The sequence below is a fragment of the Malaclemys terrapin genome, chromosome 6 (genome assembly GCF_027887155.1).
Source record: "Malaclemys terrapin pileata isolate rMalTer1 chromosome 6, rMalTer1.hap1, whole genome shotgun sequence".
NCBI lineage: Eukaryota > Metazoa > Chordata > Testudines > Emydidae > Malaclemys > Malaclemys terrapin.
In genome coordinates, this window is record NC_071510.1 from 62,024,312 (window position 1) to 62,040,409 (window position 16,098).

Sequence of the window (16,098 nt, forward strand, 5' to 3'; positions counted from 1 at the left end):
TTCATATGTTAAACTACTTAAACAATGTTTATAATGTGGCTCAGAGAAGCCAACTGACTTCCCAGGGGAAATTCTCTTAACTTGTGTGTGCCTCAAGGGGGTTGTATATATAAGGGTAGTTTTGTCTAGCATTTAGCCACAAGGAGAAAATAAAAAAGAAGTGTATCCTCTATCTAGAGGAACAGTTATCCTGGTGTTATTTATGTTTAGAAGTTGGGGGTGGGGAAAAGCACAGTTTTCCATAGCACAGACAACAAGATATTTATAAATTCTGACATTAAGACAATCATTTAGTGCCTTGAAAAATGTTCCTTTATACAAAATGACATTTTAAAATAAGGCACAAGAAGAGAAGTGTCATCAGTAGCAATTTTTATATTCACAGACAGGGGAATAGGAAAGGAGCAACTGAACAGTATTTCACTCTTAAATTATCCCAACAATTAGGACCTCTCCTCACAACAGCCTTAGATCCATAACTTCAGTGGCTGCTCTTAAAAAAAAAAAAATTAATTAATGCAAATATCAAGGTAGCATAATTAGTTATCTAAGACAATACAGGAAAGTTTTGGAAGATAACCACCAAAGCCCAAAGACCTCTGTCTACATAGCATGATCATTAAGCACTAAATACACTGGTAAATTAAGAGAAAACTATTACTTTTGCAGAGCCCCACAGCTGGAATTTTCACAAGATTTCTATTAATAAATATTTGAAATGTCTCAGTCTTCTACTGGTGACAGCTGGGATTATGTGTGACACTGGTAGGGCAGAAACCCAGAATCAGACTGTAAACAGGTTTATAACCTTTTATGTCATACTGATTTTAAAAAGTATTACTCTACAATAGAAGTTATAATAAGGGAGGTTAATTAAAATTAAGTTTTATTTTTAAGTCTCAGAATAACTGCATCAATGGATAAAATAAGAGCCAACATGCTTACAGCACAAAATTTATTTTAGAGTCCAACATGTGCACCAAGAGATAAAAACGCACAGATCTCAAACAAGGCAGTAATTGCTTCAGATGTGGTAGTACTTATGGGTCATAAGAACCTGGGGCTTCTTTCTCCTTAAGAGAAAAACTAGTTCAAATGTACTATAGGGATACCACTGCAGCTGAGACTAACTACAGGACATTAAATTAATCATGAAACTGACATCCAAGGAATTGCTGGCTACCTACTGACTTTCACAAAGCAACTTCATAAAAAAGGTTGAGCAACAATGCAGAAACAACATGAGTCACAGAACTGAGAATTAAAAATGAATTCTGGAGTCAAATAAATCTCAAGCCAAGTCCTGGTGACTAGAGATGTAGAAATAGTGTGTTTTCCATAACTAATATTGATCCAAAGTGAATTTCTAGCACCCCCTTGTGCTTTACTTTTAGAATTACATGAACTATTACAATAAAGCTGTATTTTATATTTTGTTTTAAATTTTACTCAAATATTAATAAACATAAATATATACAATACTAAATATAGCATAAGTAATCAAAACATCAGCTTGTTCTTAGTGTTCTGGTAAGACAAATTAAGAGTCCATTGTCAGCATCATGGCCCACTGTGCTCAGCAACATACCAACACAGTCCTTGCCCTGAAGAGCTTCCATTCTACACAGACAAAAAGTGGGAGAAAAAGGACAATACACAAGCAGGGACTGGGAACTGAGGGACAGAATGACTAAATGCCTTGCCCAAGATCACACAGGAAGTCCATGGCAGAGAAGGGAATTGAACCCAGATCTCTGAAGTCCAGTGTTTTAGCCACAAGACCATCCTTTCTCCTCTTGCATTAAATACTCACATTCTATTACAGCATTAACAGCTGAAAAAAAACAGATAACCAATCAAATGCATCTAAAACAGATACTATAAAACGATAAATCTATATAAGAAATATTATGGAATGTCTACTTCAGATCTAGAAAGTCCTGTTTGTATTTGGTGTCAATAGACCTACTTTAGGTTTTCTTAACTCAGGTTTTGGTGTGTCACCAGATCTAAAGAGCACTAGCAAACCTCAAGAAAGATGAAGCCAGTCCACCTGTGAAAGTGTTTGCATTGCAGTACAAGCTGTAATGTCATCATCCAAACAGCTGGCTCAAGGAGATCTCTGATAGATGCATGGGACAATCATCCACACATTTAATACTTAGATGGTTGGACATTAGTAGTTATAGCAATAAATACATGCAGCACCACCACACATGGGGCTGACTTTGAATAAAACTTGGAAGCTCTAATAGTGCTTAGTATAACAATCCACCTAGTGGAGCTGGTCAGCATGAGCACATTACACTTAGGGTGACCAGATGTCCCTATTTTATAGGGACAGTCCCGATTTGGGGGGCTTTTTCTTATATAGGCACCTATTCCCCTCCACCACCGTCCCGATTATTCACACTTGCCCTCTGGTCACCCTAATTACACTTGTTCTACATAAACTACACTGACTTCCCCCTCTGCTTCTGGGTGCAATCTGAAGTATCTGTTTTACTCTGTAAAACCTTATATGGTTGAGGAGGTGGACGCTTTAGGGACCATATCATTCCCTGTGCACTATTAAAAACTGCTCAAGTCAGCGGAGATGCTTTTGCTGACAGTCTTTTTGATCACAAGCTCTTTCTAACAGGGTCCATCTCTTCTTATGTTTGTGCCAGGTGCTGCACAACAGGACTTGGGTACTGATATCTATGCACTACTGTACTTGAAGTGCTACAAAAGTTAACAAATTCTTTTGAGAATTTCCAGTTGCCAGTACATAAGGGGGGGGGGGGGGGGGTGTCAGACTGTGGAAATCATTCTCTCTGGTGGTCAGCCAAAGCACAAATTTGTCAGTTTTCAGGCAAATCTGTGAAATGGACCTTAACTACAGTGGATTTTTTTTAAGTTTTCAATTTCATCAACCAGAAGGAAGTTTTTTGGATTTCTGCCCAGCTCTAACCTAAACTAAAAGGGCTGACCTCGTACTAGAGCCAGTCAGGAATTTTTCAACTAAACATTTTCATTAGAAAATGCCTATTTGTTGAAATCAAATCTGCTGCAGGATAGGGTTGGTTCTGATGAACATCCTGTGACAAAAAAAGGTTGAAAAGTTTTGAAATTGCTGATATGTCCCCTGAATTTCAGTTCAAAATTTAAGTTAATTTACAGTAAAGGAAAAAAATGTAAAGGAAAAATGTAAGTGAAATGTTTTGAAGTTATCAAATGTTTCAACTGACCCAATCTGAATTTTTCCCTGGATTTCCGGTTTGTGAAAATTTGAGAGACTTTTTGTCCCAAGTTGAGACACGAAAATTTTCTGAAATCTCAAAAGTTCTTCCAGAACAGGAAAATCATTTCCCATCCAGTTCTACCTTGTATCTCACATGCCTGTTTGAATTAACATTAGGCTTTTTGGACCCCAGACTTGTTAAAGATTACAATCATCTGTTGTCCCAGGACCTCTAAGTTTAGTGCCTCTAAAGACTGCAATACTTGCATCCACGCAGAACGAGGTAAATCACATGCATCTACGGTCATAACAACTTGACATTAAGAAATTAAGAAATCCATCTTTCAGACCAAACAACATTATGCCTCCCATAAAACTGCCTGATTGCACAAATGCAACTTGCAAAGCTCTGTACAGCTTGTAACCACTGAGATCTCAAACCTCTTTTTGGGTACTTCATGGGGAAGTGAGTCTTGGAAGTCATGAGTATACATAAAGGGTAAAATTTTCAAAAGTGCTGAACTGACTTAGAAGCTTAAGTCTCACTGAAAGTCAAGTCAAAAGGACTTGACACCCAAATTAGTTAGATTCTTTTGAAAGTTTGATGTGACTCTCCTTCACACTACCATGGCTCGCTGTTTGCCAAGGTTCTAGTTTCATTTTACTTACTGTGGTTATAATATCATAAACTCTGAGAGAAAAAACTGAACCAAGGCCTTGATTTCCTCTTGTAACACTTCAAGGGAGATTTAAGAATGACTTTACATACCCAGTGATAATGATGCGAACGCATAGAACTCTCCCTTTTCTAGTTAATCACAAACACTGATACAAAGCCTTTAAACAATGTGAATAGAGCCTTAAAAATGATTGTATACAAGAAGTGTAAAATTCATAACACTAAAATGTCTAAATTATTAAGGTGAAAGGTTTCACTGGTATGTCCTAACATGAGACTCCTTTGATGCAGAGACTGGAACCTGGACAAACATGTACAGTATATCCTCTGAGTGAAAGTCAAAGATTAATATCCATGGAACACGCTGATCCGCTAAAGGTGACCTAAAAAGCGTTTATAAATATATTGTTTCCTTCACAGTCCTAATTTGTTTATGTTTCCAAGCAGTAGAGCTTCCACACGGAAGATGTCAGATTGGTATTGGGAGATGAAATGGCAAAAGCACCTCTATCACAAGAAGTACTTCAACCTATGAAGAAGTTTGAGAACAAAGATTTAATGTTGATATTTTATGATGGTTGCAGACCTACCTAAAGGCTTTAATATGCATAAAGCCATTGTCCTGAAGATACAAAAAGGAAACACAGGCTAGACAATGCCATTGGATAGTGGAATTATTGGGAGGTTGCTGAACATCATCATTGTACATATTAGAGCTTAGCAAGAAAGAAATCAGTTGGAATTGCATAAGTGGTCCTGCAAAATGCAAGGGATCAGACCGGATAAGTCAAGTGGTCTTTTCTAATCCTATTGTTTCTAATTAAGAATGAAGATGTATGTTTTGTAGATAAAGTGAATATTCAGAAATACATGAGAAGTTACATTAAATATTAATGTGCTGCTCTTCTCACTTTGTAAATATTTTAACACATTTGACTAAGAAGGTATGCTACAAAACGAAGAAACTCTACTCTGTAGAGCAAACAGCTGTGAAAAGATGATTCATTGTATGTGGTATCCAATAGCTTACACAGTTCAGACACTACAAAATGCCAAAGTGAGCAAAGAGGAAACAAAAATCCAGGAAAACAGCCATTTGAACTGAATGAATCTGTTACCAAAACTAGACCCCAATTCTCTGCAAAACTGCAACAAAATATGGCAGATTATAATTTAGGCTCATTATCTGTCAAATGAACTGTTTTCTTACCTAAACATTAACTTGGGGAAAAAAGAACTTTCTCTAGTAATGGTAGGAAACTGTACAACGTTTAACACAAGTATGTTGTACTTTATACTGTAATGGAAGTCATCTTTATTTTCAAGCAATTCAGAAAAAGGTAAGCCTGAAGGCAGAAACACCAAGTATCTTTAAAAATATGGAATTTCCTTTATAAGCAACACTTACTTGTATTAGGTCTAAAATGCCAAGTTCACTTTCTGAAGAATCCACACAGAAGACAAAGTACAACGTGGCATAGTGCCGGTAGATTAGTTTGTTATCAGATCCACCTATTAGTCTAAATGAAGAGATAAGCTAGGTCAGTGTCAATACAAGATGAGCAAAAACTCATTTACAGCAAATTATAAACTTTTCAGGATACAGGTTAAATTACATCATGAAATAAGTATATGTTGAAAATACTTCAGCCATTAACAGTATAATAGAGAACCTCATAATTTAATGTAAAAGTGCTTTTGAAAAAAACAAACCAACATGACACCTTAACTCTGAATTGTAATTACTGTTAGTAAATATCCTCATGGACAATAGTAAGCACACCAATAAATGCACCTATGCATCAGGACTATGGCAAACAGATCAATAAGGACACACTTCCACTAAGATGTGTGCAAGTTTCACTCCATGACATTCTAGCAGGCACTGTGCAGAGAGTAAGGAATATTACTTAGAAGGGGGTCACATGCTTCAAGCATCTTTCCTAGTCCCACTCAGGGGAGCCATTGAGAGGAGTTGAAAAAATTTAAGTACACATGCATTGAAGTTAGTAATTAGTACACATGTATTGCACTGCTATTCACTTAAACCAAATTTATGGTCTTAGTGATAAACTGAATAAATACAGCAGTTGTGCTACAGAATATTTGACATTACAGAAAGTCTGAGTGCACTGCTCCCAACTGGTTGTATTACAATATTAAAAGAGATGCAGAAATTTAAATTCTTTATACTTCTCCTTAACCATCAAGTTAGTGAACTACAAAAGGAAGAGTTATTTTAAGTGAATCAACGGTGATATGCTTCAGCCCATCCTCTGTAGCGTCCCCCTGAGAGAAACTTTTAACTGCAAATATCACAAGGCATGCATCTCTCTTCTTTAGGTGGCTAAAAATTCTATCTTAAGCAACAACATGGCTCAAGTATAAAATGAAAACATTTTGTGGCACATGGATATACAGGTATTAAGCGGATGATTCTGCACATTGGGGGAAAAGCCATTAAAAACCACTCCTAAGCAGGATTTACAGAAGAAATCACCAGAGTCTAATGGATCAAAAATCTGCACAAAGAAATGATCCCTCTAATTTTCTATTCTTTATTTGTAAATTAAAACTATTAAGAATCTTTAGAACACCTGCACTTTCCACACAGCTTCACATTAATGCTTGAAAATACAAGTCCCCTTCTCCCAAACAGCTAAACAAAAAACATACAGCGTTTTTGTAATTTGCAAGCAAAACAAAAACAAAAATGCAAAGTAAAGGTTGATGCTATGTCCTTAATTTATGATAATTAACTAGATATTGCAGTGCATGTGAAGTTGTTTCACACTTATTGCTAGAATCCCCAAAATGTGCAAATTGCTCTATAGAGATACAGGAAAACAGTCCCTGCTGTGAAGAGCTATATCAAATGGGGACTTGAAGAAGGGAAACAAAAGTTGAGCTTGTGCCACCCACCCCCACACTTTGGGGGGGGACGGGGGACGCTTCCTTATGATGTATAAAAAATGCCTGAAAGGGTGAGCTTTTACTTTGTGGGTTTTTGTTTTTTTTTTAAACATTGGAAATTCAGTTTCTGTCCAGCCTGGAAGACTATGCTAACTGGAGAACTATTGCAATGATACTTCCAAGAGTGAAGAGAGCAAAAGTGGAATAATTAAGAGGAGAAAGGACTGTTAGTCAAAATGTTAGGCCTTCTCTTGACTAGGAAAATAGGTCATGGTTGGTAACTTTGACCATGATTGTGCTCCAAGTATAAACACAGCTTTTAACACGTTTACCAGCTTTAGTCAACTCTAGGCTCCCCCCATAGAGGAATGCAGCTAGTTAACTCGTGTTAAGTGTCAAAAGTGGTCTACAAAGAGACCAAAATCATCATGGCAGCTAAAACAACGTCAATCATGACCGCTTTTCCCCAAAATTGTGTTTTTGTTAATACCTATATGATTTCAATTACTAAAATTTAATGAATGGTTCTTTTATTTCATCACTTCTGCCCTGCTGTTAATGTGTGAGAACTCACAATAAACATGCTTTAAGATCACAAGGGGTAAAAAAAACCTGACATTTTTACCTTAAAAATCCGAACACTATTTCAGCACTGACAACACCTGTCATCAAAAATATCTGCCTCCCTATCAGCCACCCCAATACACCAGAGGAAAACACTCCACAGTTTTAACCAAAGGTCAAACAAATATGCCTTATTTAAACACCAGGCTCAGAGGGCACAATTAAACTAGGAAAAACAGCCATGTTTTGAAACACAGTAGCTAAACACACTGTATACAAGATTTTGTACCTAGTGTAGACAGGGCAAGTCATGTTTAAAAACCTGCTAGATGGGGGAAGCCTAGGGTTGACCATGGCCAGCAAACGCAACTTGCTGTCTACACTGTGCAAAAGACCCACTTTTAAAAATGTGTTTGCTAACACAGTTTTTAAAACAATCATTTTTCTTAGTCCAGACTTGCTCTACAGCACTGTTTTTCAAACAGTGGGTCATGACCCAATACTGAGTCACAGTATGTCAGGTACTTTGTCACCTTGCTCTGGTCAGCATTGCCGACCAGGACATTAAAAGTCCCGTCGGTGGTGCTGCCCAGCTAAGGTAGGCTAGTGCCTACCTTTTCCGACACCGCGCTGCGCCCCAGAAGCAGCCAGCAGTGGGTCCGGCTTCTAGGCAGGTGGGCCACGAGGCTACGTGCGCTGCCCCGACCCTGAGCATTGTTCCCAATGGGAACTAGGGGGGAGCACTGTTCCCAATGGGAACTAGGGGGGAGCACTGCCTGCAGGCAAAAGCTGCACAAAGCCACTTGCGTGCCTCCGCCTAGGAGCCGGACTACTGCTGGCCGCTTCCGGGGCGCAGCGCGGTCTGCGGTGCCAGGACAGGTAGGAAGCCTGCCTTAGCACCCCAGCTGCGCGGCTGACCGGGAGCCGCCGGAGGCAAGTCTGTGCCCCAATCCCCTGCCCTGAGCCCCCCAAAATCTGGAGCCTTTCCTGCACCCCAAACCCCTCATCCCCGGCCTCAATCCAGAGCCCTGCATTCCCAGCCCAGAGCCCTGACCCACTCCTGTACCCCAACCCTCTGCCCCAGCCCTGAGGGGCCCCCGAACCCAGAACCCCTTTTGCAGTCCAAACCCCTCATCCCCGAACCCCCAAAGCCTGCACCTGCAGCCTAGAGCCCTCACCCCCTCCTGCACCCCAACCCCCTGCCCCAGCCTTGACCCCCCCCCCAAACCGGAGCCGCTCCTGCACCCCAAACCCCTCATCCCCGGCCCCAGCCCAGACCCCTGATCCTCTCCCACAACCCAGCCCCCTACCACAGCCCAGAGCCCCCTCCCACACCCTGAACCCTTCATTCCCGGATCCAATCCGCAGCCCTCACCCCAGCACCCCAACTCTCTGCCACAGCCCTGAGCCCCTCCCACACCCCAAACCCCTCATCCTCCAGCTCCGTTGCGTCACGGGCATCAACAGTTTTCTTCAACTGGGTCCCCAGAAAAAAAAAGTTTGAAAACCACTGCTCTACAGAACAGCAAACTTGGACTCTGGCAGAAAGCCATTGGAATCTTTAGGCCAGGAACCCTCTATCAAGAGCACACAGCATCCAAATATTAGGCGCTCAGGCCTAAGTACCCAGTAGAAGAGCTGTCACTGATTTCAAGTTTCGCAATGGTATAGTGCAGGGGTGGCAAACCTGCGGCTCCTTGTATAGGCATCGACTCCGGGGATGGAGCTACAGGCGCTAACTTTCCAGTGTGCCGGGGAGGGGAAGGGGGTGTGCTCACTGCTCAACCCCTGGCTCTGCCACAGGCCCTGCCCCCACTCTACTCCTTCCCACCCCCACCCCTGAGCCTGCCATGCCCTCGCTCCTCCCCCCGGCAGAGCCTCCTGCATGCCACGAAACAGCTGATCAGGAGGTGTGGGGAGGGAGAAGGAGGCACTGATCAGCAGGGCTGCCGGTGGGTGGGAGGTGCTGGGAACGGAGGGAGCTGATAGGGGGGCTGCTGACGTATTACTGTGGCTCTTTGGCAATGTACATTGGTAAATTCTGGCTCCTTCTCAGGCTCAGGCTGGCCCCCCCGGTGTAGTGGAAACAGTCTCTTAGGTTGACCTCAAGGCTTTAGCTGGGCTTTGGGAATATAGTTAGGTTCCATCTTGGCTTCTATATATTTTTTTCTGTATTGTCTCCGGATCAGGGACAGGTGTGTTGTAACCATATCGCCTAATTCAGTTACAGCTGTACAATAGACAAAGCCCTAGAAGAAATATTTTGTTAAAGTTGGAGAACACTTTATAACAGAAGATAGTTATAGCTATTTAACTGTAACAGTGTATTTAGTACCAAGATACAATGGAGACTGGTGTATGGCCTCTCTTATGGGTGTATTAGAAATATTTAGAAAGAAATTTTAACTAAATTACTGCTCTAAAATATGGTACTCTTGAAGGTTTTTGTGACATCCTTTGCTATTCATTAATACTAAAATTTAACAGAAAATTCTAATACTTACAAGCCTCCTTCCAGGAAATTACAAACATTTTCATCACGTTTGGATACCAAATGGAAAGTTTCTCTGATAATTTGTTGCTGTGTATCTTCACTCTGTGAAAAAAATGTATTTTACTATCAGACTAAAGTGGATTAGTTAAAGTAATTTATATTTATAGCTCATATAGTTTGCACTCCATTTTACTAATGGCACTAACAAGACAATCGACTTTGCTGCCTTCTAATCAGTCACCCGAAGTCCATACCCTCAATTTCTTGTAACACTATTTCATTATCTTTGAGGTCTGTCATTAAGCAATATAGCGAAATTTTTCTAAACTAGATTGAACAAAGCTGTTAAACAAGTTGCAACAGTAAAAAAGTTTTACTGCTCTCAAAAACCCTACACTGATTTAACATAAACCTTTAGGACGAGTTATTTTGAGAAGAACTATCCCCAGAAACATCTCTGATAACTGTACTGTAGACTGAACAGAACGTTATTTTTCATTTTAGATCTTGTCTACAAACAAATTTGCACCAGTTTAACTGAATCTATGTTTTTAGTTAAAGCAATGCAACCCCCTGATTGATGCTCTTAAACCAGTTTTAAAACTATATATTGATGCCTGTGTATACAGGAAGTCAGACTAGATGAGCACCTGGTCCCTTCTGCCTTGGAATCTATCAGTGTCATATTTTATAAGCTTGACAAAAGATGACACATTATACTCAGTGCAGTGCATCAGATACCTTCACTAGCAGAGACAAGAGAGGTTTGTCTCCAGAACTGGGTTTTGTTCCATTTAGACCTAAATCTGCAAAATCCTCTAAGAGTGCAATCCTAACTTTTACTGACCAGAACACACAAATTGTTCTGCCTTTTAGAAGGGGGGAAAGTGTGTAATTAAAGAGACTTAAAATACAAGCACTGGAAGTCAGATTGGTAACTAATGAGCATTTTCCAGTAGCTATTATGAAGTACTTATTCAATGCACCAGGTAGCTTTTAAATTCAAGTGAAGCTGGGGAAATCAATGATACATAGCCATTAAATTCCATAATTATGTTACTGGCAGTGGGTGGGGAGGGAGGCTATTCTTCAAATTAACATGCAACCTTCATGTTCTTTTTCTTTTACATTTCTTAGCATAGCTGAGCTTTTAGAATTTCAGATAGTCCCCCACCTCTCAAACACAGAAGCTGTATTACTTCATTTAAGAAAAATCTTTCTTACTGCTTAGCAACGTAACAGTCAGTCCATGTCCTAAATATAAATTAGGCTCACTAAATACTAGAAGTTTCCTCTGAAAATTGCACCATATTACAAGTTCTCAAATATGGAGTTCAAGAAACAGGGAGAAATTGCAGGCATCACCCACAATTGTATGCAGAACATATTTCTGTCATAACACTCCATTCAATTAAAGTCACAATTACCCAAAATGTAAAGTTCTCCTCCTCCTCCCAGCGTATCTGTACACAGCAAAGAAAAACCTGCAGCTGGCCCATGACAGCCGACTTGGGCTCACGGAGCTTGGGCGGTTTCATTGCTGTGTAGACTTCTGGGCTCAGGCTGGAGCCTGGGCTCCAGAGCCCTGCAGGGTGGGAGGGTCCCAGAACTCAGGTTCCATCCCAAACCTGGAAGTCTACACAGCAATGAAACAGCCTCACAGCTTGAGCCTGAGTCGGCTAGCACAGGCCAACCACAGGTTCTTCTTTGCTATGTAGACATACCCTCCGCCTTCACAAGACTTTAGGAAAGGGCAGTTTTCTAGCACAATTCAGAAGTGTCTGGTTTTAAACTGTAGAGGACTTGCACTTTGGAAAATATTTTCATTTAAATTGCTTAGTTTCATTCATATATCTGTAATTTTTCACCCAGACAAAGAACCTGTTGTTCTACTGAACTGTGGTTTTTCGTCCTAATTCCAGTGACAGCTGTTACTGTAATGGTGCAAAACACTAGTGTAGACAAGGAAAGCTGGATTTGCACAGTGCAGCTCACCCCAATTTCAAGCACAGTGTGGCTACATTCTGGGCCAAAATTAAATAATATATTGTGGACATGTTGTTAGGTAAACGAACATAAACAAAAAAAGACTTATCACAGTGCCTAGGGCCTACTAAACGAGTTGTAGATCTGTAGAAAGAAACTGTAAACAAAGCAGTGATCACACACACATTTATTCAAAGTAACAGTAACTACAGTACAACCTGAGTTATGAACACCAGAGATATGAACTGACCAGTCAACCACACACCTCATTTGGAACTGGAAATACACAATCAGGCAGCAGCAGAGACCCAAAAAAAGCAAATACAGTACAGTAGTGTTAAAAGTAAACTACTAAAAAAATAGTGAAAGTAGCATTTTTCTTCTGCATACTAAAGTTTCAAAACTGTATTAAGTTGATGTTCAGTTGTAAACTTTTGAAAGAACAACCATAACATTTTGCTCAGAGTTACGAACAACCTCCATTCCCAAGGTGTTCGTAACTCTGAGAGTCTACCGTAAATTCTACGGTCACTAAACTATGGATCAAAGTAATTAGTGTTTTACAGTTGCTGCAAGATTATTGGAATTGTGAATCTTTTAAATGCTCCCACAATTTTACTGCTCTTCAGGCAAAATAATCCTACTTAACAGGATGGGACAGCAACAAGTCCATGTCAAGTGGGAGCAACCCCACTGTCCTTCAATTCTTTGGACAAATGCAGCTCAGAAAAAGGTGGGCAACCACAAAACCATCCCCCTACTTTTCCCAGCGCTGCTGCAGCTGAATCAGGTCTGGACAATAGCAAGGAGACATACACACACACACAAAAATCAGCGATGAAATAAATCTTAGGATAGGAAAGAGAAAATAGAAGTGAATTGCTTCATTTTAGTAAGAGTTTCCTATATTCAAGTCCATTTCTGCTACCAATCCAAGTAACAATCACCATAAGATTGACAGATAAAAGAAAACAAAAAAATCTCTTCCCTGAAATTTCTGAAATCCCCCCATTTGAAATTGGGAAAAGGAAAGAAAGATTCACACACACAAAAAATGAAATTAAAGTCTTACAGACATAGCCAGCCTGAAACTCTTCACATACATTTTAATTTTGAAATGATAAATCAAGATAATCAGTTTGCTGGATGATAGGTGCTAAGAAGAGGTAGTGGGTTTCTTGACCCATGTTATAGTTTCGCCAGCTTCTCTTTTCCAGGGTAGGTGATGAAATTCTCTCACTCAGAGAGAATGGTTTTCTGACAGCAATGTACTCGTTTATTAAACACTGGCAGTGCAACCCAATGAGCCATAGTCGTCATTTCTGCAAAGGTATGTCCTTGATAAAACATATTTTTAACAGTAAAACGTATGAAGTTATATAATTCTGAACAATGCAACCTTTGTGTATTTGACTGACTAGCTATAGATGTCAAAAGTGAAATTCTTTCAATTGGTACTACACCTCTACCCCGATATAACACTGTCCTCGGGAGCCAAAAAAAATCTTACTGCGTTATAGGTGAAACCGTATTATATTGAACTCGCTTTGATCTGCCAGAGTGCGCAGCCCGCCCCCTGGAGCACTGCTTTACCGCATCATAGCCAAATTCATGTTATATCAGGCCGCATTATATCGGGGTAGAGGTGTACTTTTAATATCTATATTTATGTAATTTTGCTAAAGACAACAATGTTCTTGTGTATTTCTCTACATCCAATGGTAACTCCACAGCTGGGAAATACAGCACACAGCTTAAAAGCTTATCCTTTAGTTTTATCCTGGGTTAACTCTTTTGTTAATTCCCCGATCAAGTCTGCGGTGGTAATGCCTGACTCCAAAGCACATATTTACATAGAATTTTGCACAAACTTCACTTTCAGCTGGTAAGAAATTCACTTTCTCACAGATTAAAAAAATATATGTGCATCTGCTGCTGTTCATTTATTTTTTTTCCTTTGTATGAGAATCATCACTTTTCTAATACTATAGGAGTTTACAGAAAAAAAATTTGCTGACTGACCGCTACCAAAGGCCTTAAGCCTTTTTCTCACCTTCTCAATGCTAGCATCTCGGTCACTAAAGAGGCACATAATGCTGCACAAGAGATACAGAAAGGAGCATAAAAGAACTCTCCAAAGCATATTATCTAAGATTTTAATTCTTTTTTCAATATTTTAGACAATTACTATGAATCTGCAGTAATGACTCCACAGTTAAAGCTGTAAATCACTTTTATTGGAAGTCAGAATTCTACATTCCTTCACCTTTAAAATAAATTTTGTTTTGAAATTGAACTACTTATGACAGAAGTAGTGTATGAATGATTTTTGGTCAAACAAAATTGTCAGTGGGGGCGGGAGGGAAAGCTTGAAAGCGTTTTTTTTTTTTTTTTTTTTTGTAAAGTCATCTCTCAAAAAAACCCACTTGGTTTAGAATAATTATTTAACAGTACTGGACATAAGCTGCTCAGTATTATTTCATATACAGGCTGGTGCAATATTTTGGGATGGTGTGCAAAAAGGAACAGCAAATGGCTGAGCTCTCTCTCTTTATAAATTTGGTCAGCTCTGAATCAATTAGGTTAAAAAAGTACTTTGGGAAAAGTAATTGATTTGAATATATTTTCTTATATTTCAAAGAAGGACATATAACGTCTCTACATCGCACCTCTAATTTTAAGACAGTATGGCATATCAGAAGAAAACAGTATAAACCACGTTATCCCCCATCATGATTTTTAAATTAATTTTAAATTTTTAAAAGAATTACGATTCAAACACATTAAACAGACATAACTATTTTAAATGAGTATTTAAGACTACTGTTTCAATGTCTGAAATATTAGAAACCCACAGTTCCACTAAAAACCTTAACACGAAACCTATTATCAGTGTCCATCCTCTGTCTGTCCAACATCCTCTTACCTAAGTTCCCTCTAAGTCCTCTCTCTCCATCACAGCCCCAGGGCAGTCTGCACCCCAAACCCCTCATCCCTGGCCCCATCCCAGAGCCCACCCCCACAGCCAGGGCCCTCACCCCCCTGCACCCCAAGCCCAACCCTCTGCCCTAGACGGGAGCACCCTCCTGCACCCAAACCCCTCGTCCCCAGCCCCACCCCAGAGCCCACACCTCTAGCCCCACTCAAGCCCGCACACCCCGCCGGAGCCCTCACCACTCCCCACCCCGAGCTTCCTCCTACACTCCAAACCCCTTGGCCCCACCACACATCATCTCCATATTAGTGCACATTACAAAATTCATTCAGCACATGGATGTAAAAAATTAGAGGGAACATTGCCTTTTACCCCAAATTATAAGCGATCCCGAGTTACCAAATTTGGAAATGAATTAGACCCCAACCCCCCAAAAAAATTAAAAGGTGGTCAGAATTGGATATTTAGCTCAGGTCCAGGTCTGCATCTAATCAATGTACTGGAAAATCATCCCAGCTTATCACATAGTCAGTATCAATCAGTGTTACTGGGAGCTCAGTATTGGTCACACATGACTTCGGCTAATTTACACTGCCATAATCAACTACTGTATTGTAGATACAGTTTTAAGCTCTGGACTACACTATGGGTATGCCAGATAGGGATGTGATTTGTATTATTATATTGATACTATTTTAAGCTCACTATGGATGCAGTTACAACAGTACAAAGATGCCTAAAACTGGTAAAATTTATTTCCCTTCCGAATACAGAATAAACTATACCTGTATAAGCACTTTTATACCAGTTTAACTACATCTACACTAGAGGGATTACTGCTTTAATTATACCCACACAGTTTAAGCAATAAGACTTCCTAGTGCAGACAAGCCCTAAAGTCAGGCATAGGCCACCAACCCCAAAGAGACCCAGAGCACATTAATGCCTGCTGACACCAAGACCCTCCAATATCCAACCACCTACCAGTGAGAAGTCGCACCCAGCCTACAGGGAGCCTGCATCAGCCACCCTGCACAAGAGCCGCCTAGACCCATAGCTCAGACCAGCAGGTGCTGGGAAGGGGGCAGAGTGACAAGAGGTCACCTCTGAGCTGCGCTCCCACAGGCCTGGCGGCTAATAACTGCACCGTCCCACAGAGCAGGGGCTACACCCTGATGGGGGAGGCAGTCCAAGGCACAGACCCACTACCCTGCCCTTCCCTCTCCTCGCTACTGCCCGTATCCCCATCTCCACCCCGCCTCTCAACAGCCCCCCTGATGCCCAGGACTGGCCGCTCCCCTAGT

General features: G+C 40.4%; 1 protein-coding gene across 2 annotated transcripts in view; it reads right to left on the reverse strand.

Annotated features, from left to right (window-relative positions):
* The window catches only part of AP3S1 (adaptor related protein complex 3 subunit sigma 1), a 40,772-nt gene that overhangs the window by 24,404 nt on the left and 270 nt on the right, over nucleotides 1–16,098 (reverse strand). For both annotated transcript variants that reach the window (XM_054033074.1, XM_054033075.1), the window contains exons 2-3: nucleotides 9,884–9,975; nucleotides 5,311–5,422 (exon numbers count right to left, since the gene is read on the reverse strand). In XM_054033074.1, the coding sequence (XP_053889049.1) occupies nucleotides 5,311–5,422; nucleotides 9,884–9,975 (204 nt within the window). The remainder of the gene's footprint in view (nucleotides 1–5,310; nucleotides 5,423–9,883; nucleotides 9,976–16,098) is intronic.